At 43.4% G+C, this 25,675-nt stretch overlaps 1 protein-coding gene across 1 annotated transcript in view; it reads left to right on the plus strand.

Moving 5' to 3' along the window:
• The window catches only part of SH3RF1 (SH3 domain containing ring finger 1), a 151,475-nt gene that overhangs the window by 121,569 nt on the left and 4,231 nt on the right, over nucleotides 1-25,675 (plus strand). Inside the window, exon 11 of the mRNA XM_081332628.1 lies at nucleotides 14,880-15,214. Coding sequence (XP_081188754.1) covers nucleotides 14,880-15,214 — 335 coding nt within the window. The remainder of the gene's footprint in view (nucleotides 1-14,879; nucleotides 15,215-25,675) is intronic.

The following is a 25,675-nucleotide window of genomic DNA, read 5'->3' on the forward strand; positions in this document are numbered from 1 at the left end:
AATGTCCTATTTGCTCTTTCTACTATTGCTTGACCCTGAGAATTGTAAGGAATACCAAATTTATGCAAAATATCCCATTTATCACAAAATTCTGCAAAAGCCGCACTGCAATATACAGGTCCATTGTCCGCTTTAATTTGTACAGGTTTTCCCATTATTGAAAAACTTCTAATACAATGATTGATCACATGTTTCACTTTTTCTCCTCTTTGAGGAGAAACAAAAATATACCCAGAACACGTATCAATAGAAACATGTAAATATTTCCAAGGAGCAAAAGGAGGATATTGAGTAACATCCATTTGCCAAATTTCATTTGCTTTCAATCCTCTGGGATTGACACCCATAGAAGGACCAAAAACATTTTGACCACAGGATGTACACTGCTTGATGATGGCTGTGGCTTCTGACATAGAGATTCCAAATTGCTTACACAAGCCTTTCGCATTTTGATGAAAATAAGAATGACTCTCCCATGGTGTAATTTTGGCCACCAAAGTAACTCCTGCTGTAGCCGCATCTGCCACTACATTGCCTTCTGAGAGCCATCCAGGAAATGGTTGATGACTTCTAATATGAGACACATGTAAATAATATCTTCGGCTAGCTAATAACTGCTGCAGTGTAAGAAAAAGAGACAATAAATTGTCCTCCACACTGGGAGAAACATAAGCATGAGAAAGATTCTGAATAACATTAGCAACATATAAACTATCAGTAATTAAATTAAATGCTTGATCTTTAAATAATTGCAAAGACAAAATTACTGCGGCTAACTCTGCCCTTTGCGCAGACTTCTGTTGAGGGGTTATCTTTGTTTTCCATTAGCCTTTTTCCTGCCAGGCTACAGCAACCCACTGTTTACCTCCATCAGTAAATACTGTAAGAGCATCAGAAAGAGGCCACACTGAAATTAAGGAACGAAAAGAAAAATGCTCTTGTTGTAACAAAGATATTCTTGGGTCAATTGGAATGCGATATCGATACTTACCCACAAAATCTGCCAGTGCTAATTGTAATTCAGATGAAAAAGATAGACTATTTTCCCAGTCTTTCAAAGAATGAGGAACTACTATTACCACCAAATCTAAGCCTAACATTTGCATACTGCGATGTCTTCCTCTAACAATAAGTTGAGCATATAAAGTGTTAATTGAACTGATCGTTTTTGGCTGAGAATTGCCCAAATGAATCCATTCTATAAATGGTGGAGAAGTTTGAATTTTTTCTGGGGCTACTTCTAACCCATATCTCAATAAACATTGACTTACCGTATATACTTGAGTATAAGCCGAATTTTTCAGCCCACTTTTTGGGCTGAAAAATTCCACTTCGGCTTATACTCCAGTCAACAAAAAAACTTACCGAGGACTTGTGCGCGGCCGAGGCTTTGGTGCTTCCGGGATCGCGCGCACCTCTCCCAAGCCACCGCCGTCCGGAGACCTGCCGAAGTTTGGGGAGGTTTGGGGAGGTGCGCGCCTCCCCAAACCTCCCCAAACGTCGGCAGGTCTCCGGACCTCCGCGCCCAGCCTGCCTGCTTCTTTCCGCAGCGGAAAGAAGCAGGCAGGCAGGGCGCGGAAGTTTCCGCAGCGGAAAGAAGCAGGCAGGCAGGGCGCGGAAGTTTCCGCAGCGGAAAGAAGCAGGCAGGCAGGGCGCGGAAGTTTCCGCAGCGGAAAGAAGCAGGCAGGCAGGGCGCGGAGGTCCGGAGACCTGCCGACGTTTGGGGAGGTTTGGGGAGGTGCGCGCGCACCTCCCCAAACCTCCCCAAACTTCGGCAGGTCTCCGGACGGCGGTGGCTTGGGAGAGGTGCGCGCGATCCTGGAAGCACCGAAGCCTCGGCCGCGCGCAAGTCCTCGGTAAGCTCAGGGCGGTCACTTGCTTCGCGTCTCCTGAGGGAAGGGGGGGCGACTGGAGCGGGCGTGTTTCCTCGCCTGCTGGGCGCCGCGATTTGCCCGGGGAATGCGCGGGCCCCGAATGGCAGCGTGGAGCGAGGAAGCGGACAGCCAGGGCTTCCCCGAGAGCCGCGGCCACACAGGGTATTCCTGTGTATTCAGGCTTGCAAAATGGCGGATCGAGCCTCTGCTGGCGGCAGAGGCTTGCAGAGCGCGGATCCAGCCTCCGCCGGTGGCGGAGGCTTGCAGAACGGCGGATCGGCTTATACTCGAGTCAATAACTTTTTCCAGTTTTGGGGGGTGAAATTGGGGGTCTCGGCTTATACTCGAGTCGGCTTATACTCAAGTATATACGGTAATTTATTAACCATTGAAGTAGTTATAATAGGAGAAGCTACTAAAATGTAATGATAAACAATAGCCTTAGGAAATGCATTTCTAAATCCTTCCAAAGCTTGATTTACATATAAATGACACATGGTAGGACTATTAAGGGGTAGTACTTTCCATTGATATCTACTGGTGGGTTTCTCTGCATTCAACACTGGTACTGTAAATGCAAATAACTTCCTATTTACTTTACACAAAGGAATAGTATAGAAGCAGTCTTTAAGATCAATTATTCTAATTTGATAGTCATAAGGAATCAAATTAGGGTTAGGCATTCCACATTGAACCGGTCCCATTGGTTGAATAAAAGCATTCACCGCTCTTAAATCATGAATCAATCTCCATTTGCCTGATTTCTTTTTTATAACGAAGATAGGAGTGTTAAATGGACTTGTTGTGGGTTCAATATGACCTGCTGATAATTGCTCTGCTACTAAGTGATGAAGAGCTTCCAATTTTTCCCTTGGAAGAGGCCATTGTTCAACCCATACTGTTTGTGTTTTGTCCCATTCTAGTGATAAAGCTGTTTTTGTGATGTTAATTTTAATCTTGTAATTTTATAACTGCATCAAACTGTTCTAACAAATCTCTTCCCCACAAATTAACATGAATTGGCAAAATCACTGGTCTTAATTTGGCTGTTCTGTTTCCTCTTTCCGTTGTCACTTGCAACCAACGCTGACTTTGGCGAACAGCTTGAGAGCCACCCACACCCCACACAGACGGTGCAGAAATGGCTGGCCACTCCGGGGGCCAGTCAGATGAAGCTATGACTGACACATCAGCTCCAGAATCTAAAATTCCAGAAAAAGGCCTCCCATTAATAAAACAAATTTGCCTAGGTTTCTCCTTTTGTAATTTTTTTTATAATAGCTAAGATTTGAGGATCCACAGTATCTGTAGAGCCAAACCTTCCAGTTCCTCGAATCCGCTCAGAATTTCCCCCAGGTGTTACATAAGAAAGTAGTATTAATTGAGCCACGGAGTCCCCTTTACTTGCTAATTGAGGAACTTTCACCATTATTTGAATCATAATTTGTCCTAAATAGTCCAAATCAATTACTCCAGGAATTATGTGAAACCCTTTTTTCGCTGCTGAGGAACGAGGAAGGACTAAACCTACTGTTCCTTTAGGCAATGGTCCCCAAAGTTGAGTTGGCATACAAGTCACAACGTCAGGAAAATCCAAATTAATATCTTGCTGATTAATCAAATTATATCTGCACTACCCTTGGTGGCTGTGGGAACGTTCTGAACAGATAATTTTTCACAAATAGTGTTGCCCTTATAACTTTGTTCATTTTGGCAACAAGCAGCTTTACTTCCTGGGCTAGCTGCTAGCCTGCATCCCAGTTTCCCGAAGTCTTAACATTTCTACATTGTTTTGCCCAATGAAATCCCTTCTTGCATCTAGGACAAGGCTGTTTCGGGCGAACTCCAGATTTATTATTTCCCTGTCTGCTTCCAACACTATTCCCTCCTCCTGGAGCTCGACATTGTGCCTTAAAATGACCAGGTTTCCCACAGTTGAAACAATTACTCATTTGTTGACCAAATTTTCCTTTTTGCAAAGCGTTAGCTAAAGCACTCATATTCCACACCCCTGTTCCCACAGAGGAACATGCTCTTAACATATCTGCTATTCCATAAGTTGGTTGACTCACTATATTAGTTAGAGCTTTTTTACAGTCTGCGTTTGCAGCTTCATAAGCCAATTTCAACAAAAGTTCTTGAACTGCTTCTGCATTATCAATTTGTTTCTCAATAGCCTCTTTCAATTTATCAATGAATTCTGCCTAAGGCTCAGTTGGCCCCTGTCGGACATTAGTAAAAGACTTAGTGGGTTTGCCTGACTGAGGTACTTTTTTATACACGCTTATCACACAACGGCCAATTACAGGATAAGCAGCATCAGGAATTCCTCCTACTTGTTGTAAAACAGTGGTAAATCGACCAGAACCATAAAGTTGATCTGGAGTGTAAGCCCCTCCAGAGTTGTTTCCAGCTACAATAGCGTTACGCTGATATTCAGAATCCCAAACTACATACTGTGCCGGTGTTAAAAGCATTCTCCACAAATCCTTCCAATCTTGTGGAACCATATTATATCCTGTAGATATCCCTTCTATGGTTCCTTGCACAAAGGAGGAATGCAATCCTGTCTCAGTTATACTTTTCCTAATTTCTCTCAAAATAGAAAAAGGCAATGGCTGCCAACGATATTGCCTATTTCCTTGACCATCTAAATCCACTGTTACAGGAAAAGCCTCCAAACCTTCTACTAATTCCTCCGGTGACAATAACCCTTTCCCTTGGGCTTCATCAAATCCTGCTCTAACTACCCCAACTGCCCCTTGACACTTTAAACTTTTTGTACTTGCTTCATCAACTTTTTTGGAACCCTCCAAATTGTTAATTTCAGGTAATGATGTATATGGCTTGGATATTAACTTAATCTCCTCCGCAGCCTTTGGGGTTACTAAACGAGGCATTGGAGTTAACACATGAGGTAGTGGGGCAGAAAGTTCTGGTGAAAGGAACAAAGGATTAGAATGTGCTATTAAAGCTTCCAAAATTTTCTCCCAAAGAAGTAAATGATTAATTGAGGCTCTTGGTTCCTCATGTAAAATTTTCCCTATCCTTTTCCAATCCTGAACTTCTAAAGTACCTTGTTCAGGATACCAGGGACATTGAGCTGAAATAACCCTGAGTAAGTTTTTTATGTCTTCTAAACCTACTTGAGAAAAAGCAGGAAACGTATTATTTAAGATCTGGCGTAACTCCTTCGCATGGAGTGTTTGTGACGCTGAAAAATCATTCCCCATACTTACTGAATATTCGGTCCCGTCCTGCAAGATCCGATGAAGTGCACTATGCCTATGCCAGGCATAAGTCTGAGGGTCTCAAAGAATCACGTCGGGGTCACCACATGTGGTGGTCTCTCATGGAAAAAAAGACAGAGTCTTTCCTGCCTCGGGATGAGAGCCCAGAGCAATGTCCAAAGCTCCCTTTTATTCACAAGGAAATCACACTCATTGGATTGAGCTCGTGTATAACAAAAAAAATCCTACTTTCCCATTGGCTCTGAACCTCCATGGTAGTCCCCAGGCTTGGTTATGTCAGCTGCATCTTAATAGCCAACAATTAACTGATTCACCTTGTGCTGAACAGGTGGTTTATCATGGCTTGTTTCAGGAGACTGAAAAACAATTGTTTCAGCTGCGCTTCTGCAGCCTGCAATAATTTCCCTACAGTCTTGATCAAGAAAAATCAAATAAAAGCTGTTAGAAAAAAAATCATATATATTTTAATCTTGGTTGAATAAACCAACTTTATAAAAGTTCTTTTCACTTTTAAATTTCTTGATGTTTATTTCTTTTAAATAGTGTCCCAAAGTCAGATTTCTTTTCATTCTTCCTTTATCCTTTCTCAGGAATTTCTTCATTGATATAACACATCTTGTTTGTAAATCAAAAATAAGAAAGTTGTCCAGAAAACACCCATCCAAGTAATTCTTCTGATTTATTATTTGTGTGCCCCTTTTAGCCATTAAAACTTCAACTAGTTTCAGTTGGATATCCTGTATAACATCTTTATAAATATTCTTGTATCTTGTCAATTTTAAATCCATATCCCAAGCAGCCTGATTCCTAGTTGTATCCTCCTTTTGTGAACCAATTTTATAGTAATCTAGAAAGAAAGTTCTGAGTACATTTGTTGCCAAATATCCTTGAATTCTACTAGAGTTAAAATACTTTTCTCCATTCTCTATTAGGGGCTCTTCTTTAATTATAATTTTTTGTTCTTTCTCGTTGTGTCTAGTAGCCAGCTTTCAAGGTTTCCTCTTATCATGTTTTTTTTCCTCATCTACAACATTTTCCGAGGGAAATATTTCTTTCACTTAAATTCAACATCTTTGTATATTTTAATAGAATTTTAAATCGCAGGAAGTATTCTTATATTTATATTAAGTACTTACAAAAATTATTTCATAATCATATTTCCAGTCAAGCACACCTCTCAGTAGCTTAATGTTCTAAATGCTGTTATTTCCAAATAGCAAAGTTTTTCTTTAAGTCTTAAACTTACAGATAACTTCTTTCATTGAGGATTGAAGGAATATTTCCCCATGTAATAAAACTTGTCATCTGAAGGTACTTAATATCCAAAAAGCCATTTACAGTGGAATTGATTAAGAAAGTGTCTGTTTGAAGGCTCCGAAATGCTGATTCTCCTGGAATTCCCAGAGAAATGGGCCTTTTACGCACTTAGAGAAGTCTTCATGGCTTTGCAAAAGGCCAGCAGGGTTGGGTCATCCTGATAGCTGAAGGGAGAATGTTCCAGAGGCAGTGGCTATAGCAGAGAATGCATGTCTCCCGGCTCCTGCCAACCAACATTCTTGACTGACAGGATCCACAGCATGACCAACCTACCTTCCTGAACTGGACGGGTAGAAACAACTAGAAGAAAACGGTCTCTTAGGTAACCCTGCCCCAAGCCATATAGATATTACAGTTGGAAGAAAAAGTATGTGAACCCTTTGGGATTACATGGAGTTTTGCATGAATTGGCCATAAAATGCGCTCTAAACATCATGTAAGTCACAACAATAGAAAACACAGTCTGCTTAAAATAATAATACACAAACATTAGCTGTTGTCATGTTTTAATTGAACATAAGATGGAAACATTCACAGTGCAGGGTGGGAAAAGTATGTGAACCCCTAGCCTAATGACTTCTCCAACAGCTAATTGGAGCCAGGAGTGAGCCAACCTTGACTCCAATCAGTGTGATGATATTGGATGTGTTGCTGACAGCTGTCCTGCCCTTTAAAAACACACACCTGTTTTGGGTTTACTGGTCTCAAGAAGCACTGTCTGATGTGAAACATGCCTCGCAGAAAAGAGCTCTCAGAAGACCTACGATCAAGAATTGTTGACTTGCATGAAGCTGGAAAGGGTTACAAAAGTATCTCCAAAAGCCTTGATGTTCATGTGTCCACGGTAAGACAGACTGTCTACAAATGGAGAAAGTTTAGCACTGTTGCTACTCTCCCTAGGCATGGTCATCCTGTAAAAATGACTGCAAGAGCACAGCACATAATGCTTAATGAGGTAAAGAAGAATCCTAGAGTGTCAGCTAAAGACCTACAGAAATCTCTGGCACATGCTAACATTTTTGTTGACACATCTACAATAAGGAAAACACTAAACAAGAATGGAGTACATGGGAGGAAACCACGGAGGAAGCCATTGCTGTACAAAAAAAAATTTGCAGCACGTTTGAAGTTTGCAAAAGAGCACCTGGATGTTCCACAGCACTACTGGCAAAATATACTGTGGACAGATGAAACCAAAATTGAGTTGTTTGGGAAAAACACACAACACTATGTGTGGAGAAAAAAAGGCACAGCACAACAACATCAAAACCTCATCCCCACTGTAAAACATGGCGGAGGGAGCATCATGGTTTGGGGCTGCTTTGCTGCCTCAGGGCCTGGACGGATTGTTGTCATTGATGGGAAAATGAATTCCAGAGTTTATCAGGACATTTTGCAGCTCCGCAGAGGATGGGTGATGCAACAGGACAATGACCCAAAGCATACAAGTAATTCAACAAAACAATGGCTTCAACAGAACAGAATACGCCTTCTGGAGTGGCCCAGTCAGAGTCCTGACCTCAACCCGATTGAAATGCTGTGGCATGACCTTAAGAGAGTGATTCACACCAGACATCCCAAGAATATTGCTACACTGAATCAGTTTTGTGCAGAGGAGTGGTCCAAAATTACTCCAGATCGTTGTGCAGGTCTGATCTGCAACTACAGGAAACGTTTGGTTGAGGTTATTGCTGCCAAAGGAGGGTCAACCAGTTATTAAGTCCAAAGGTTCACATACTTTTTCCACCCTGCACTGTGAATGTTTCCATCTTATGTTCAATTAAAACATGACAACAGCTAATGTTTGTGTAGTATTATTTTAAGCAGACTGTGTTTTTCTATTGTTGTGACTTACATGATGTTTAGAGTGCATTTTATGGCCAATTCATGCAAAACTCCACGTAATCCCAAAGGGTTCACATACTTTTTCTTGCAACTGTATGACCCAGACAGGCAAGACCAGGCAGGCCTCCAAAGCTTTATTGCTCTTGGAAAGGGTTAAACAAATAACTCTCCACTGAGCTGTCAGGCTTCACCCTCAGTTCCCCAAACAACAGGCCATAAAGTACCCAGCAAGTTCACAAAACAAAAGTCCAGACCGAAAGCAAGGGCAGTTCTCAGAACAAGGAAAAAGTCCAAGACAAAGAGAGTTTTTCAAAGGGGCACAGTGAAACAAAAGACAAACACAGTTCACAAACAAGGTCACAGTTCAAACCAAAAAGCCAAAACAAGACAGGGTCCAAGACAAGTCAGGTCTGAAGGGAGGATCTTCAGGGCTACAGTAAGCCTAGAACAGTCCTCAAAACAAGGCAAAAGCAATCTTTGAAGCAAAGCAGTCTGAGTCACAGCTGAGAGAGTGTAATCCGAAGACACACTTGTTCCTGGCAAAAGCCCCTCCTCACGGTGTCTCCTTAAATGTTACTCTCCAGGTAAAACTTGTGAGGAGGGGCGGAGTGCCCAAGTAGTCGGATCACCCTGTGCTGACTCTGCCTTTTTTCCATTCTTTGTACTTGGGGATCAGGTGGGGGAGGCATTTGCTCGTCTTCGGAGCTCCAGAGCTTTCTGCTGCCTGCCCTTTCTGTCTCCTCTCCCCTTCCTTTATCAGCCCAAGCCCTCTCTTCCTCTCTGCCTACTTTTCCGAGGCCTAATGGACCTGGGACTGCCTGGTCCTCATTCTCAGGTCATTCCTCCTGAGCCATAGAGACACCAGCCCCCTGCACCACCCCTGATCCATGTCCTCCTCCTCCTTCTTAGACTTGGGCTCTGACAGGGCCATGATAATAGGGATTTAAAGGTGAGAGCCAACAACTTGAATTGCACCCAGAAACATACTGGCAACCAATGCAGCTCATGAAACAGTGATGTTACATGTGTCGAATATCCAACACTCTTTATTACCCATGCAGACACATTCTGCACCAGTTGAAGCTTCCAAATTTTCTTCAAGGGCAGCCCCATGCAGAGCAAATTGCAGTAGTCCAAATGAAAGGTCACAGGGCCATGTGTAAGCAAATTTAGGTCCCCTTAGAAGCCAAGGGATATTCTTGGTCCTGTCAGCCAAGAATTTGCCATGCTATGTGATATGTTGTATATATATGAACCATTCTTGCTTAAATTTGATTAAAAGTGTGATGTAAATATATAGTGTCAATTCTGATGTTGCTATATATTACCCTAATTTAAGCTACCATACCTTGGTGGCTTTTGTTTCATTTTTAATCTATATTATGGATTTTATTTTTTCCATTAACATTTATAATAATAGAGTTGGAAGGATCTTGGAGGTCTTCTAGCCAACTCCCCACTTAGGCAGGAAACCCTATACCATTTCAGACAAATGGCTGTCCAGTCTCTTCTTAAAAACTTCCAGTGTTGGAGCATTCACCGCTTCTAGAGGCAGGTTGTTCCACTGGTTAATTGTTCTAACTATCAGGAAGTTTCTCCTTAGTTCTAGGTTGCTTCTCTCCTTGATTAGTTTCCATCCGTTGCTTCTTGTCCTGCCTTCAGGTGCTTTGGAAAATAGGTTGACTCCCTCTTCTTTGTGGCAGCCCCTGAGATATTGGAACATTGCTATCATGTCACACCTAGCCTTCTTTTCATTAAACTAGACATACCCAATTCCAGCAACCGTTCTTTATACCGTATTTTCCGGCGTATAAGACGACCCGGCATATAAGACGACCCCCTACTTTTAAAAAGTTTTTCAAGGTTTTTTGTCTTATACGCCGGAAAATACTTACATGCCCTGCCCTCCCTGTCCGTCGCAGAGGAGGCAAAGGCCCGACTGGCCCCACCGGCCCTCCCGCTTCTCCCGCGCTTCTGCCGGCCCCCAAGGCGCAGCGTTTCCCGGGCGGCAGGCAGCGCCGGAGGGCAGCCGCCACCCCGCCACGGCCGGCGCCCCTCCTGCTTCCCCCCCCAGGCCTTGAACTTCTCCCATTTGGCGCAGGGCGGGGCAGCTCCGCCCGCAGCCTCTTTTTCATGTGCCGCTTCCCTCTCACCGTCGGCCGAGGTGCGCTCGGCCCGGGCTCCCAGTCCCTCTTCCCGGCCGGCTTCCCACCCTGCCCCTCATGGAGCTGGACTGGGCGTGCAGCCTCTCGGTGTGGCTGCTTTTCCTGGGCAGCCTGGCGGTGCGGCTCCTGCGCTCGGACCTGTTGCTGAGCCGGCGGCTACTGCTGCGCGTGGGGCTGCTGGCCGTCCTGCAGGCGCTGGGCCGTCCTGCCGCTGCCCCTCAGCGTCGCGCTCACGGCGGCTGCCTGCTGGCTCATCTCGGCCAGCACCGCCCGGCGGAAGCGCAGCGTCGGACGGGAGCAGGACTTCCCTGCTGGCTCCCGTCCGACGCTCTTCCCTCTTGAGGCAGCTGCTGCCTCAAGAGGGAAGAGCGTCGGACGGGAGGTGGTTCTTCCCTCTTGAGGCAGCAGCTGCCGCAAGAGGGAAGAGCGTCGGACGGGATGCGGCAGGGAAGTCCTGCGTGCGCGCGCGTGTGCAGGACTTCCCTGCCGGCTCCCGTCCAACGCTCTTCCCTCTTGAGGCAGCTGCTGCCTCAAGAGGGATGAGCGTCGGACGGGAGCCGGCTCTTCCCTCTTGAGGCAGCAGCTGCCTCAAGAGGGAAGAGCGTCGGACGGGAGGCGGCAGGGAAGTCCTGCGTGCGCGCGCGTGTGCAGGACTTCCCTGCCGGCTCCCGTCCGACGCTCTTCCCTCTTGAGGCAGCATCCCCGAGGACTCCTTAGGAGCCGGGGAGCGATGCTGCCTCAAGAGGGAAGAGCGTCGGGCGGGAGCCGGCAGGGCAGTCCTGCACACGTGCGCACTCCCCAGCTACTAAGGAGCAGCCGGGGAGTGTGCACGTGCGCAGGACTGCCCTGCCGGCTCCCGCCAGACGCCACCCACTGATTTTCCGGCGTATAAGACGACTGGGCGTATAAGACGACCCCCCAACTTTTGAGGTGATTTTCATGGGTTAAAAAGTCGTCTTATACGCCGGAAAATACGGTATGTTTTAGCCTCCAGTCCCCTAATCATCTTTGTTGCTCTTCTCTGCACTCTTTCTAGAGTCTCAACATCTTTTTTACATTGTGGTGACCAAAACTGGATGTAATATTCCAAGTATGGCCTTACCAAGGTGTTATAAAGTGGTATTAACACTTCAAGTGATCTTGATTCTATCCCTCTGTTAATGCAGCCTAGCACTGTGTTGGCTGTTTTGGCAGCTGCAGCACACTCCTGGCTCATTTTTAAGTGATTGTCCACTAGGACTTTGAGATCCCTCTCACAGTTGCTACTACTGAGCAAAGTATCACCTATATTGTACCTGTGCATTTGGTGTTTCTTTCCTAAATGTAGAACCTTACTTTTTTCACCACTGAATTTCATTTTGTTAGATAGTGCCCAATGTTCAAGTCTGTCAAGATTCTTCTGTATCTTAAGCCTATCTTCTGGAATGTTGGCTATTCCTGCTAACTTGGTGTCATCTGCAGATTTGATGAGTTCCCCATCTATTTCCTCATCCAAATCATTGATGAAGATGTTGAAGAGCACTGGGCCCAGAACAGACCCCTGGGGCACCCCACTACACACTTTCCTCCATGTAGATGCAGTTCCATTGAGGACCACACACTAAGTACAGCTGGTTAGCCAGCTACGAATCCATCTGGTGGTGATGCTGTCTGACCCACATTTTTCTATCTTATCAAGCAGTAGGTTATTGTCTAGTTTATCAAATGCCTTACTGAAGTTCAAGTAAATGATATCCACAGCATTCCTCTGCTCCACTAATTTTGTCAGCTTGTCAAATAATGCAATAAGATTTGTCTGGCATGATCTGTTTTTGATAAACCGATGTTGGCTTTTGGTTATGACTTTGTTTGCCCCTAGGTGTTCACTGATTTGTTGCTTGATTATCTTTTCCAGCATCTTCCCAGGTACTTAGGTCAGGCTGATAGGTCTGTAGTTTCCTGGATCCATTTTTCCCCTTTTTTGAAGATGGGAACTACATAAGCTCTTTTCCAGTCTTCTGGTAGTTCCCCAGTACTCCAGGATCTTTGAAAGATATAGTTCAGTGGTTCTGAGATCACATCTGCCAGTTCCTTGAGAACCTTGGGGCGTAATCTATCTGGTCCTGGTGATTTGAACTTGTCTAGGGTGGACAGGTGCTCACTTGCCATTTTCTTGCCTATTTTAACTTGTGCTTCTAATTTTTTTTATGGTACTGTTTTTGATAGGTTGGACTGTTTTTCCCCTTTGTATAAAGAAGGATGCAAAAAACAAGTTAACTACAGGTAGTCCTCAAATTACGTGTGTAATGGACCCTGCCCATTCCATTTGTAACTCAAAAACTCTTGGGAGTGAATCTCATACCTCGAATGAGATCACTCATTGCTCATTAAGATGCACATGGCTTGTTAAGCACACATGAGGTATGTCAGGGTGGAGAAGGCCATGGGGGGGCCTAGTGATGGAACACCTGACCTACTAAGATACCTCATGCTTTCCTCTCCCTTCCTGCTGTGCCAGACTCACTTACCTTGCAAAATCTGTCTTCTTTCTGCCATGGTTTCTTTCCTTTTGGGGGAGAGGAGAGTAGGCTTGGAAATCTTTCCACGCCGACAATGGAAGCTCCTGGATGCCGTAATGTCATGCAAGTTCAAACACAAATTCTCTGCAAAAGAGATAATGGCCCCTGGAAGCTTCCATTCTGGGGTAGGGGAGTGTTTGCTTCATTTACATGCCTATGGGGCGAAGCATGGAATTGGAGTCAACCAGGCGCAGGAACTAATGACATCCATGCCGCAGATGCACTGCTTGCTCGCGTGCGCCTTAGTTTGAAGGCAGCCCTATAGGAATGCAAACACTTTTATCTGAAGGAAAGCTGAAAGAGATTGGAAGTTCTGTGTGATTGCCAATGGAACGCTTCAGAAACTGAGTGTGATTTGCTGCATTTTGAAGCACCGTGTGACTGCATGGAAAGGAACGCTCCATTTCTGAAGCGCTCCACACAGAACTTCCAGCTCTCAGCTCTCCTTTGGATAAAAGTGTTTGAGTGGCAGTGGCTTGATTTTCTCCACTCCATTTGAGTGGAAAGATGTGGAGGTACAGAGCGGGATTGCTGTCAATAAGGCTGGTGCACACGAGCGAGCAGCACACTCGGTGCTTGAGTGGGGAGGACGACAAGGAGAAGAGCTGTCAGGATTTGTGCCACCAGCCAGTCAGGCAAAGAGTAGGTCAGGCGGGCGGGCGGGCTGGCTGGTTGGTGAGGGGAGATTGTGGCCAATCAGGGGGCTGTTGCCACCACCACCTCCAGAAGCTTGGACACAGATGCAAAAGGACTCACCCCGCGATGCCTCCCCCCTCAGTTGAAGGCTTCATTCCTGGCCTCAAACTAAGGCCGGCGCACATTAGTGAGCAGCACACCCGGGCCACAGATGGCATTAGTTCTTGTGCTCGGCCGACTCTGATTCCATGCTTTGCCTGATAGGCATGCAAACCGAACAAACACTCCCCCCCCTGGAAACTTCTAGGAGCCATGATCTCTTTTGCAGAGAATTTGTGTTTGAACTCGCGTGATATTACGGCACCCAGGAGCTTCCATTGTTGGCGCCAAAAGCATTTCCAAGCCAACTCTCCTCTCCCTTAAAGAGAAAGAAACAGAGAAGAGACAGATTTTGCAAGGTAAATGAGCAATGCAGCATGAAGGGAGGGGGAAGCAGTTGTGGGGAGCAGGGGGAATAGAGTGAATGCTGCAGAGCCTCTGCAGTCCTTCATAAGGACGAATGACTGCCATGGTGCTGCAGTATTTGGAATTTGGGGACTTGCTCCTAAACACTAGGGGGCACTGATCACGTAACTTCAAACGAGCATTAAGTGAATGCTCATATCTCTGGGATTACCTGTAGTTCTGCTTTCTCCCTGTTGCTTGTTACCTTCTTGCCACTTTCTCCACTAATGGACTAATCATTTCCTTAACCTTTTTCTTGTTTTTTTTACATTTTACAGTATTCTACAGTAATACTTTTAATATTAATGTATGTGTTTCAACTTAAGCTAAAGCTATCTGTATTTAAGTAAAAATTATCCCCTTAGAAATAATGAATAATAAAAGTATTCAATAAATATAACACATTTTGTGGAAATTATAACCTCATTTCCCTTGCAGGATAATCCTAAGGATTGTAGGTCTGTAAATTATATGAAGTTTATAGTACAGTGAGATTAATTTTTTGAAAAAAAATTATTTACAAATGGTTCCATTGAATCACACCACCACTTTAAATCACACCAGGCACTTTAAATTTATGGTATTTTATTTATTTATTAAATGTATATGCTGCCAATACTATTGAAGATACCCTCAGTGGCTTTAAATACAATGTTGATTAGTTGTTTGCCAAATGTTAAATTCCACATTCATATTTCCTTTTTCTTTTTGAAAAAAAATCTTTTTTAGAAAGAAAAAAAGGGGTTACTGAAATTACTTTCAGGAGCATCTACTAAGCGTAAACTTAGAGCATCACCACCACCATCCCCAACTCTCGAAGTTGAGCTGGAAACTACAGAACTTTCCCTTCAGGGTGCTGTAGGGTCAGAAATTTCATCAACGTCTAGTCAGGGAAAAACAGACCCTTGCCCCATGGACAGTGAATCACCTACAATTGTGCAGGAGAGTACTCACTGCAAACCAAGTTGTTTGGATTCTAATATCCCTATAGTTCCCCCTCCAAGACAACCATGCTCATCATTGGCTCCAGTGTCAAATGAATCCAGATCTGTAATCTATGAACGGTAAGTCATTTTCCTGGATAAAAATGTGTTCTTTCTTACATTTCATCAAGAAATGCTAATTTTTTTAAATGGTGGAAGGAATTTTTATTAGTATTCTCCTTGAATTCATTTCCATTTGAAATGTTCATTTATTTCTAATATTTTATGTAAAACGGAGTTATTTCTGATATATTGTTGGACAGTGATCAGAAGGCCAAACATATTTGATTCTTGGATCACATCCAATAACTTTTTCATGTCAGGTTAACTTCTAAAGTAGATTCCTAAACTGTTGAGGTGGAAGCCTTGGTGGAGCAGTGGGCTAATGCCTCCTTAAGTAACACCAGCTGCCTGCAATTAGTGCAGGTTCGCATCCCACCAGGCTCAAGGTTGACTCAGCCTTCCATCCTTCCGAGGTAGGTAAAATGAGGACCCAGATTGTTGGGGGCAATAAGATGACTTTGTAATAATGCCACTCGGGGGGGGGGGGGGCGAAAGCCCTAATAAGCAGGCATATACATAGAATGAAGGCTATTGCTAAGCACATTGGTTTGTGCTTAAATTGTAAGCTGCCCTGAGTCTTCGGAGAAGGGCGGGATATAAATGGGATTTAAAAAAAAAAGAATGATGTAGCCCAGACATGTCAAACTCAAGGCCCACAGGCTGGATCCGGCCTGCAATGGGCCCAGATCTGGCCTGCGGGGCCATCCAGAGACAGCGAGGGACTGGCCCCCATTGCTCTGGCCCTGGCCCATCTGGCTGGGCACCTGCCAACCTGAGAAGCCCATGCTGCCATCTGGGGACCTCCGCGCGGCTCGAGAGGGATGGCGAGGCTCCTCCAGTGGACCAAGCCCTGGTGCCTGCCCCAGTCTTCTCTCTCAGTCAGCTGGGAGCCCGGGACTTGACAGCTGCTCCTGCTCAAAAGCACCGGTGCTCCCAGCTGACTGGCGGCCACAAGAGAAGGTTGCCGACACTCCTGGCTGTCCGGCGGCGTCGGGGCCGCCCGCCAGGACTTCCAGCTGGCCGGCGGCATCGGATCTGGAGTCCCAGCCTCCCAGCTGGTCAGCGGTGCTCTCCTCTGGTCAGCGACTCAAATCCGGAGTCTCAGCCTTCCAGCTGATCGACAGAGCAATGAGCGGCTGGCAGGCCAGGTAACTGGGTTGCTGCGTGGATTCCCCCCCTCACCCTGTTGATTGTCAAGCCTGGGACTTGATAGTGGCTTTGCCCTGCTTGCCCTTGGCTGATGCCGTGAGCAGCCGCCGTCGCCCGCCCTGCTTTTTGCAAGCCCTGTTATGCTGCTGCTGCAGGCTTCCAGCAACGGGAGGCTCCGGGATGAGCTTTGGCGCATCTTCCCTGCACTGCACTCTGTCGGTGGCTCAAATCCAAAGTCCCAACCTCCCAGCTGATCAGTGGAGCAACTAGCAGCTGGCAGGCCAGGTAGCCAGGTTGCTGCATGGATCCCCCCCAGATTGTCGAGCCCGGGGCTTGACAGCTGCTCCTGCTTGAAAGGCAGGTTTTGGTGGCCAGTGAGGCGCTCGCGCAGGGCTTTCACAGGGCTGGCGGGCCGAATGGGGACCGACCTCGCCCTCTTTGTGCTAGAATGGCACCCACAGAAGCAGCCAAGGGCAAGCAGGGTAAGGCCGCTCTTGCTCGCAAGGCAGGGTTCAGCGACTGGCGAGGTGCTCGCGCGGGGCTCTCCAGGGGCTGGCGGGCTGAACGGGGACTGGCCTCACCCTCTCCATGCTGGAGCAGCACCTGCAGAGGAGGCCAAGGGCAAGCAGGGCAAGGCTGCTCCTGCTCGAAAGGCAGGGTTCAGTGGCCGGGGAGGCGCTTGCACGGGGCTCTCCTGGGGCTGGTGGGTGATGGGGGAGGAGCAGGCCGATCACCTTACCAGTACCTGGGAATCTGATGCGCCTTCACGGCCATGTGTCTCCCGAAGAAACGCCAATCAGAAGTCAATCCAGTTGCTACACAATGAGTCCCTGGGGAGGGCGTGGCCCTCTGTAGGGTTCCTGCAGGCCGCTGCCAAGCAGCATGCTTTCCGGCAGCAAGTGAGCTGGGAAGGAGCAGAGCGTGGGGGGGGAGGTGGAGGTGGGGGGGAGGAAGGTGATGCCGTGTGCCACCAGCCAGGTGATCATGTACCACCAGTGGTACGTGTACCACTGGTTGAAAAGCCCTGCTGTAGATTGAGGTGTCGCCTGGATTTCTTCATCGGGGGGCCCCTGTAAAGGGGTTGAAAGTCACACTGGAGGGGCGATGAGTGGGGGAGAAGTCTCTCCAGTCGACGGTAGAAGGGCAGCGGCCCTCCCATCGGCTTGGAGCTACTCTCCGAACTGAAGAAGAAAGGATCGGCCACTCTCATGGCCCATCATTTAGCCGTTTCCTGCTGAAGCCAAAAGCACAATAAAGCACTTGAAAGCAGTTGAAAACTGGGTGAGAATTGCCTTCTTGTTTTCCTAATTGTCTACTTTCCCTGTCAAAAGCTTCTTGAATTTGCTTCCCCCTGCAAGGAGAGAGGGAAGGGATTTTTTTCCCCACCCTCCTTAAAAGCAGCCTTTGTCTACATTGGGAGAGAAAAGAAACAGCCTTCTACTAAATTATACTGATTTATTGGACTTACTGCCTTTCTACTTTTGGCCCAAAGTTCCTATATTTACAGAAATGGACTATTCTACCTATTAGTCTAAAAAAGGGGACAAAAAAAAAGAAATAAATAAAAAGATAATGTCTGAAAAGGATTTGAAGAATTCTGGGGATATCTAGTGAATACTATTGACAAACAAGCTTGCTTACATTTTGGACTGACCTTGGCATTAAGATAAAAACCTGAAACAGCCAGAGATGAATTTGGCTTAGACTTGTGGAGGTGGACTCTTACTGATTTTTGTTTGAAACTTAGCCTCCACCAAGGACTATTTATAATTATTACAAAATGGAGAAGGATCAGCCACAACATTCTGCTTTTGAAGTCTTTGGCAGGGCAGTCTTGAGGCATCTGGAGTCTCCGCTGGAGTGGTTCCAGCCTGACGACCAGATAAGCTCTTCTAACTGCTTGTCATCTCCCTGAAACTGGGAGACCTGCACAAACTCATCTTCCTACAGCATGCTGTCTATTACTTCCTCCTCTGAGGTGTCAGTAGCTGCCAGGTCACAGTCTCCAAGCAGTTTCTCTTTTCCCATGATGAAGATTTTTCCCTGAATCTTTGCCAGCTTCTCAAGGCTAGACAGCGGCTGGGGCTCAGGACCCCCAGGTTGTTTGAAAGAAAATAGATTCTGGCATGATGTCATGGTTCTGACTAATAAGACAGATCAAAGAAACTTCCAGAATTGTTTATTCTAAAAAGTTATAACAGGCATGTCAAACTTGCGACGTCGTGTGACGTATCATGACTTTTCCCCCATTGCCGGTAATGGGGAGGGCACGGTTTCCTCGTAATGCATCTGGCCCGGGGCCGGCAGTTTGACATGCCTGGTCTATAATAATGAGAACGAAGCATCGGCACTCATGGATGGATGCCAGAATCTGAATTCTCCTTCCCTGAACACATGATATCATACACAATTCCCTCCCTTATTTGCTCATCATAAATCACATTCTCCAATTAGTTTAACATGCAAAGTTTCACTTCCTTTCTGTAGTACATCATTCCTTATCTTGTTTAAAACAACCAGATTAGCATTCTCCCCCCCTAGCTTCATTGATTCAAAGCAAAACAGTTTAAATGAAAAGGCTGCATCTTATATTGTCAGAGCAAAAACATCCAATGCGTTGACAGATCGTGCTGCAAACAGAACCGGATTGATGTTATCTTTCCTTTCCCACGATGGACTTAACACCTGGGAATTGGCCAATTTGGAACTGCCCAGATGAACTGTGGGGTGGGGTTTGCTTACAGACACTTTAAAAATATCGGTCTGTAAGGGAATCCCTCAGATCCTGTCTATTATGCCTGCTATCTCTTATTCTTAGTAAAAGTTCCTGCTTGGAAGAAACTGTTCCGCTTTTTTAAGATGTGGGTTGAAGTAGGTTCTGACACCTATATTCCACTTCGCTTGCAGCTTGACAAAGAAAAGGGAGGAGGGGGTATGGAATGCAAGGGTGGGAGCAATTGTATATGAGCATCTGCTGTTCTGTGAGAGTGCTCTAACCCAAGGACACATCGAACAGGTGGACTAGCGTGGCTTGCTGGTTTCCATAACAAAATGAACAGAAGTGATTGGTGGCCCTAATGCACTGTGCGTGGCCCATAGGAAATGGGTGGGATTAACTATGCTAGCTTTTACATGGGAAACTCAGAGCTGGTTTCGCTTCATCTGTGCCAAAATGGTTTATTAAGTAAAGTTTATACTCTTGGTAAAATAATGTCCCAGGAGTTGTGGGGTTTTTTTTGGATCTGCCAACTTGACAGTTGACACTCCCTCATCCCTGAGCTTTACTTAATGATGCTTACATTCATTTAACAAATGTGCTGGGGAGAGGACTTCCGGGTGGCAAGGCTCCGTCAATGGCGGTCATTTTTGACCGTCAGCCCCGTTGTTCCGTTCGAATCACGAAAACAGCGACAATCAGCTGTTTTGCGGTTTGGGAATCCTCCCCCCGTGAGAAGAGGGGAGGGTGAGCTCCCCTAGACCCCCAGAATTATCAATCTGGGGGTCGAAGGGTGAGAGCTCCCTCGGAGCCTGAATTAAATCCGGACTCGGGGACTCCTCTGTTTTAAGGTTTTGAAACAGAGCAGGATGCTGCAACCATCCCTGCACTCAATATTGTACTCTGGATTACTTGGACGCAGGTAGAGCTGAGCAGGAGAATATTGAAACAGTATTGAAGTAGTATGATCTTTAACTCTGGTTTAATTTAAAAGAAGGGGAGGAAGATGGCGCCGAAATAATTTTTTTGGAGAAAGCGGGAAGAACAAAAGAATAAGGAAAATAATATAAAAGATCAAGGAGGAAGACAGAAAGTGGATTTTTAAAGCTGTAAAAAGTTCTGTTAAAAACAAAGTTGCAATTTGGGCGGAAAAGTGAAAGTGAGAAAAGAAAGTAAATTGGGTGTTAAAATGGCTTCCAAACCACCTAGATTTACCATTTCTAAAAGTGCAGGGGCATCACCAGTTCAACAATCTGGACTTCAGACATTGATGCCACCCCCCGCAGCACCTACACCCACATAAACACTAAAAGTGTTAAAAGATGCTTTAAAACTTCAATCTGAGCAAATATCTGAGTAAATGGCAGAGCTCATTAATGAGAAAAATAAGGAAATATGAGAGGATATTTTGCTGGCATTTCAGGCACTGACAGTTTGTATTGAGTCTGGATGAGCGCGTGGAAGAACTTAAGCAAAATAATTTGATATTGGAGGCTAAAATGTGTGAAGCTGAGAATAAAATGGATAAAATTGATGAGGAGGTGGTAATGATACAATATAGAGACATGGAGTTTGCCTTGAGGATAAGAGGTTTGAAAGAAAATCCACAAGAAAATTTGGAAAAGATATTGGCAAAAGCTCTCCACAGTTGTTTTTGTTGGGTATTATTACAGATTTTACTGTAATAGATACTAAATTGATGTTGAATTTAATTACGACAGCAAGACTTTTAGTAGCGCAATATTGGAAGAAGGAGGAACTGCTTACTATAGAAGAATGGACTTTGAAAGTTTCTAACTTGGCGGAAATGGCAAAGATTTCAGCATATTTGAAAGAACAATCGCAACAGAGATATATTGTGGAATGGAGAAGATGGATCAAATATATTCAGAACAAATATGTGACTAAAAAGTTTCATTTAGCATTTGAATAAGTACTGGTTTTATATGATGTATTATTAGTTATGTTATTTGTTAGTAATATAGTTATGTTTAAGGGGAGTTAAAGTGCGATAGAATTTCATGTTTTATTTTAGCTCGTTAGCATATTTTAGCTTAAGTTTGTAAAGTTTATACCCTGTATTCAGCTCTGGGAAGTCGGGGGGGAGGGGAGGGTAAGGGAGGGTAAGGGGGAGGGGAGGTGGAGGGAGGGAGTTTTTTCTTTTTAAAAAAATGTACTGTAAAACTTTTCAATAAAAAAGAGAGATATTGGCAAAAGCTGTGGCGCCTATTTTGGGTTGGCGAGCTGAAGATTTTATTTATTTATTTATTTATTTATTGAACTTATATACCGCCCTTCTCCCGTAGGACCCAGGGCGGTTCACAAGGCAATTAAAACAACATTACAATACAAAAAGTTAATAACAATTAAAATAGATTAAATTATCTTTAATTAAAAATCTAAAACCCCTATAACTCTGATTAAAAACCCAATTACAATAAATGAAAAATTAAAAATTCTCAGTCCTGTCCAGAAAGCTCAAAGAGCCAGGTCTTCAGGTCCCGGCAGAACGAACGAAAATCAGGGGCAGTCCTGAGCTCTATGGGTAACTGGTTCCAAAGGGCAGGCATGCCCACAGAGAAGGCCCTCCCCCTGGGTGTTGCCCGCCGGCAATCCTTTGCCGGCAGCACCCTGAGAAGGCCCTCCCTGTGGGAGCGCACAGGATAAAGGGAACTTTATGCCGGGCAGGAGGTGTTCCCTCAGATATCCCGGACCCAAGCCATTTAGGGCTTTATAGGTCATCACCAGCACCTTGAATCTCACTCATTTTATATTGGAAATAGATAAAATATTTCGTGTTAACTCCTGGATTGCTAGGGAAAGAAAATTACCAAGAGATGTGGTTGTCTATTTTACAAAGAGAATGATCAGAAATGCGATTATTCAAGCCTTTTATAGTAACATTTAAAGTGGCTGATCAAGAGGTCTTAATTTTGAAAGAAATTCCACCAAGAATTTTAAGAAAAAGGAAAGAGTTCGTTTTCCTGACAGATGAATTAAAAAAATGACAGATCCAGTTTAGATGGGAGATACCAACTGAGATAGTGGTGAATTATGCTGGTACAAGATATCGTCTTAATACAGTTCTGAAGGCACGAGATTTTTATTGTAACATACTGAAAGCAGACCCACCGCCATCCCCAGAATTTAAAAGAGGGAAGGAAGAAGGAGTGTGACAGATACAATTGGAAGGTATACAGCGAGGTGAAGAAACCACCTCGCTGATTTCAAAAGAAGCACAGCAAACTCTGGAAATTGTGCAGCCCTTGGTCCCATTAGAAGAATCAAAGGCTCAAAGAGTGACACGGGCTGCAACCAGACGAAAGGAACAACAGCAACAGAAACATTATCCTACAATTACAACTCAAGAATCTAATAGTGAAGCAGTGGGAGGAGCGAGACCAAAGAGGCAGATGTTTGTGGATCTGCAAGATACGCTCCGAAAGCTTCAAGTTGCAAAAGATGGCGATAAAGTTTCTAACATGGAATGTTAATGGTTTAAATTCACCCCAAAAGAGAAAGAAAATATTTCAGTATTTGAAACAATTTAAAAATGATCTCATATGTTTGCAGGAAATGCATATCCGTGTATCTGATCAAAAATATTTGATAAATTCCAGACTGGGTATTCAGTTTATTGCATCTGCTCCAGAAAAGAAAAATGGTGTAGTTATTTATGTGAAGAAGACTTTAACAGCTAACCTAATTGAAGCAGATAAACAAGGAAGATATATTATAATTGAACTTTTAATAGAAGGGAAGAAAATACTTTTAATTGGATTATATGCACCTAATCAACAACAAGGAAAATTTTATAAACTTCTACATAATAAAATAATTCAATGGGATTATAAATCATGTATTTTAATGGGAGACTGGAATGGAGTGCTGGACACACAGAAAGATAAAAAAGGATCTTTTAAAAGTACTCCAAATCATGCTAGATTGCCTAAATCCTTTTTTGATATGAAAGATGATTTGGAACTGAGAGATGTCTGGAGAGAACGAAACGTGGAAGAAAGGGATTTTACTTTTTTTCTGATAGACATCAATCTTTTTTCAGGATCGCCTTTGTATTAACTACTAATGATTTTTTTTCCTAGGGTTAAGAAGATTAAGATATGTCCAAGAACTTTATCAGATCACAGCCCAGTATGGATGGAATTGGACAAGGGGAAGGGAGATAGGAGATCTTGGAGGTTAAATGAAAATTTATTTAGATATGAAGAAAATGTGGAAGAATGTAAAAAACAAATGAAAGAATTTTTTATTATAAATATGCATAAGGGTACACCCATTGAAATGGTTTGGGATGCAAGTAAAGCTTATATGGGAGGAGTGTTAATATATTTGAATAATAAATATAGACGTAGATTGGAATATAAGCGTAAAGAATTAGAGGAGGAAATAAAGATGAAAGAGAAGGCTTTTATTTTGAACTCATCTAATAAGAGGCTGAAAGAAGCAATTAATTTGTTAAGAGGGCAGTTTGATATGTTGATGGCAGATCAAGTGGCAACTAATTTATGATATGTCAAACATAATACTTTTTACAATGCTAATAAGCCAGGTAGATGGTTAGCTTATCTATTAAGGAAAAACAAAAATCACGTAATATAGATAAGATAGAATATAAGGGTAAAGAGGTGTTTCAGCAAAATCTTATTAAAAAGGCTTTTGTTGAATTTTATTCCAAACTATATGCTAGGGATAACTCAAGGTTTAGATATAGATAGGTATTTGCAAGAAGTGAATATCCCTATACTTACACAAGAGCAAAGGGAAGGGATGAATCAACTGATAACTGCTGAAGAAATTATTTTAGCAATTAAACAATTAAAAGTGGGTAAGGCACCTGGAACAGATGGCTTGACAGCCATTTATTATAAAAACTTACAATTAGAGTTGGTGGAACCTTTAAAAGAATTATTTAGAACAATTCAATCAGGAGGAGAAGTGCCTCCATCGTGGAAAACAGCATTTATAACATTGATTCCAAAGGAAGATCAAGATCTTACCCAATCTAAAAATTACAGACCTATATCGCTTTTAAATACTGATTATAAGAAATTTGCAAAGATTTTAGTAAATAGATTAATGAAGGTTATACAGCAAATGATTTATAGTGATGAAACAGGATTTATAAGTGGTAGACAAATGAAAAATAATGTGAGACATTGTAAACTTATTAGAATAAGAAATAATCAAGTCCCTGCAGCGCTGATTTTTTTGGACGCTGAAAAGGCGTTCGATCAATTGAATTGGCAATTTTTATTTAAAGTCTTAGAGAAGATGGAGTTTGGTGATAAGTTTTTACAACCTATTAGGGCAATATATCAGAAACAAACAGCTCAAATAATAATGGTTGTTTTAACATTGGAAATATTATTGATTAAGATACATGACTCAAATAAAATAAAGGGAGTTAAAATTAAAGATCAAGATTATAGATTGAGAGCATTTGCAGATGACTTGGTTATTACATTAAGTCAACCGATTCAATCGGTTACAGATTTAATGGAAATAATTTTGCAATATGGACAAGTTTCTGGATTTAAGGTAAACAGGCAAAAAACTAAAATATTGTCTAAAATATGACTACAGAAAAAAGGTAGTTCTAGAAAAATTAACAGGATTTGAAATAGTTAAAAAGATTAAATATTTGGGGGTATATCTTTCAGCTTCAAATGCGAAATTATATAAAAATAATTATGAATTGTTATGGTTAAAAATACAAAAAGAGTTAGATAGTTGGAGAAGATTACAATTGTCTTTATTGGGAAGAATTGCAGCAGTGAAAACGAATGTTTTACCAAAATTTTTATTTTTGTTTCAAATGATTGTTGTTGTTAGTTGCGAAGTCGTGTCTGACCCATCGCGACCCTATGGACAATGTTCCTCCAGGCCTTCCTGTCCTCTATCATCTTCTGGAGTCCATCTAGGCTCACGCCTACTGCTTCAGTGACTCCATCCAGCCACCTCATTCTCTGTCGTCCCCTTCTTCTATTGCCCTCAATCTTTCCCAGCATTAGGCTCTTCTCCAGTGAGTCCTTCCTTCTCATTAGGTGGCCAAAGTATTTGAGTTTTAGCTTCAGGATCTGGCCTTCTAAAGAGCAGTCAGGGTTGATCTCGTTTCAAATGATACCTATACTTAAAAAAGATTCAAATTTGGAGGAATGGCAGAAAGGTATTAATAAATTTATTTGGGTAGGGAAAAGACAGAGAGTAAAACTTAAGATAATGCAAGATATACGTGAAAGAGGTGGTCTTAAAATGCCTAATTTAAAATTATATTATGAGGCTGCGGCTTTATCGTCAATTAGTAATTGGTTTAACTTAACAGAAGAAAGATTATTGAATATTGAGGGATGTGATTTATTATATGGCTGGCATGCATATTTATTGTATGATAAAAAGGTGGATAATGTTTTTAAGACACATATATTAAGGTATGCCCTGTTGCAAGTTTGGAAAAAATATCGATACAAGTTAAATTATAAAATACCAATTTGGGCAATACCTAAACATGCAATAGAAAATATAAGTTTGGGATTTAAACATGATGTGATTACATATAAAGATATTCTTAGACTGGAAAGGAATGTATGGCAATT

The sequence above is a fragment of the Vipera berus genome, assembly GCF_964194415.1.
Source record: "Vipera berus genome assembly, chromosome: 7".
In the NCBI taxonomy this organism is placed as follows: domain Eukaryota; kingdom Metazoa; phylum Chordata; class Lepidosauria; order Squamata; family Viperidae; genus Vipera; species Vipera berus.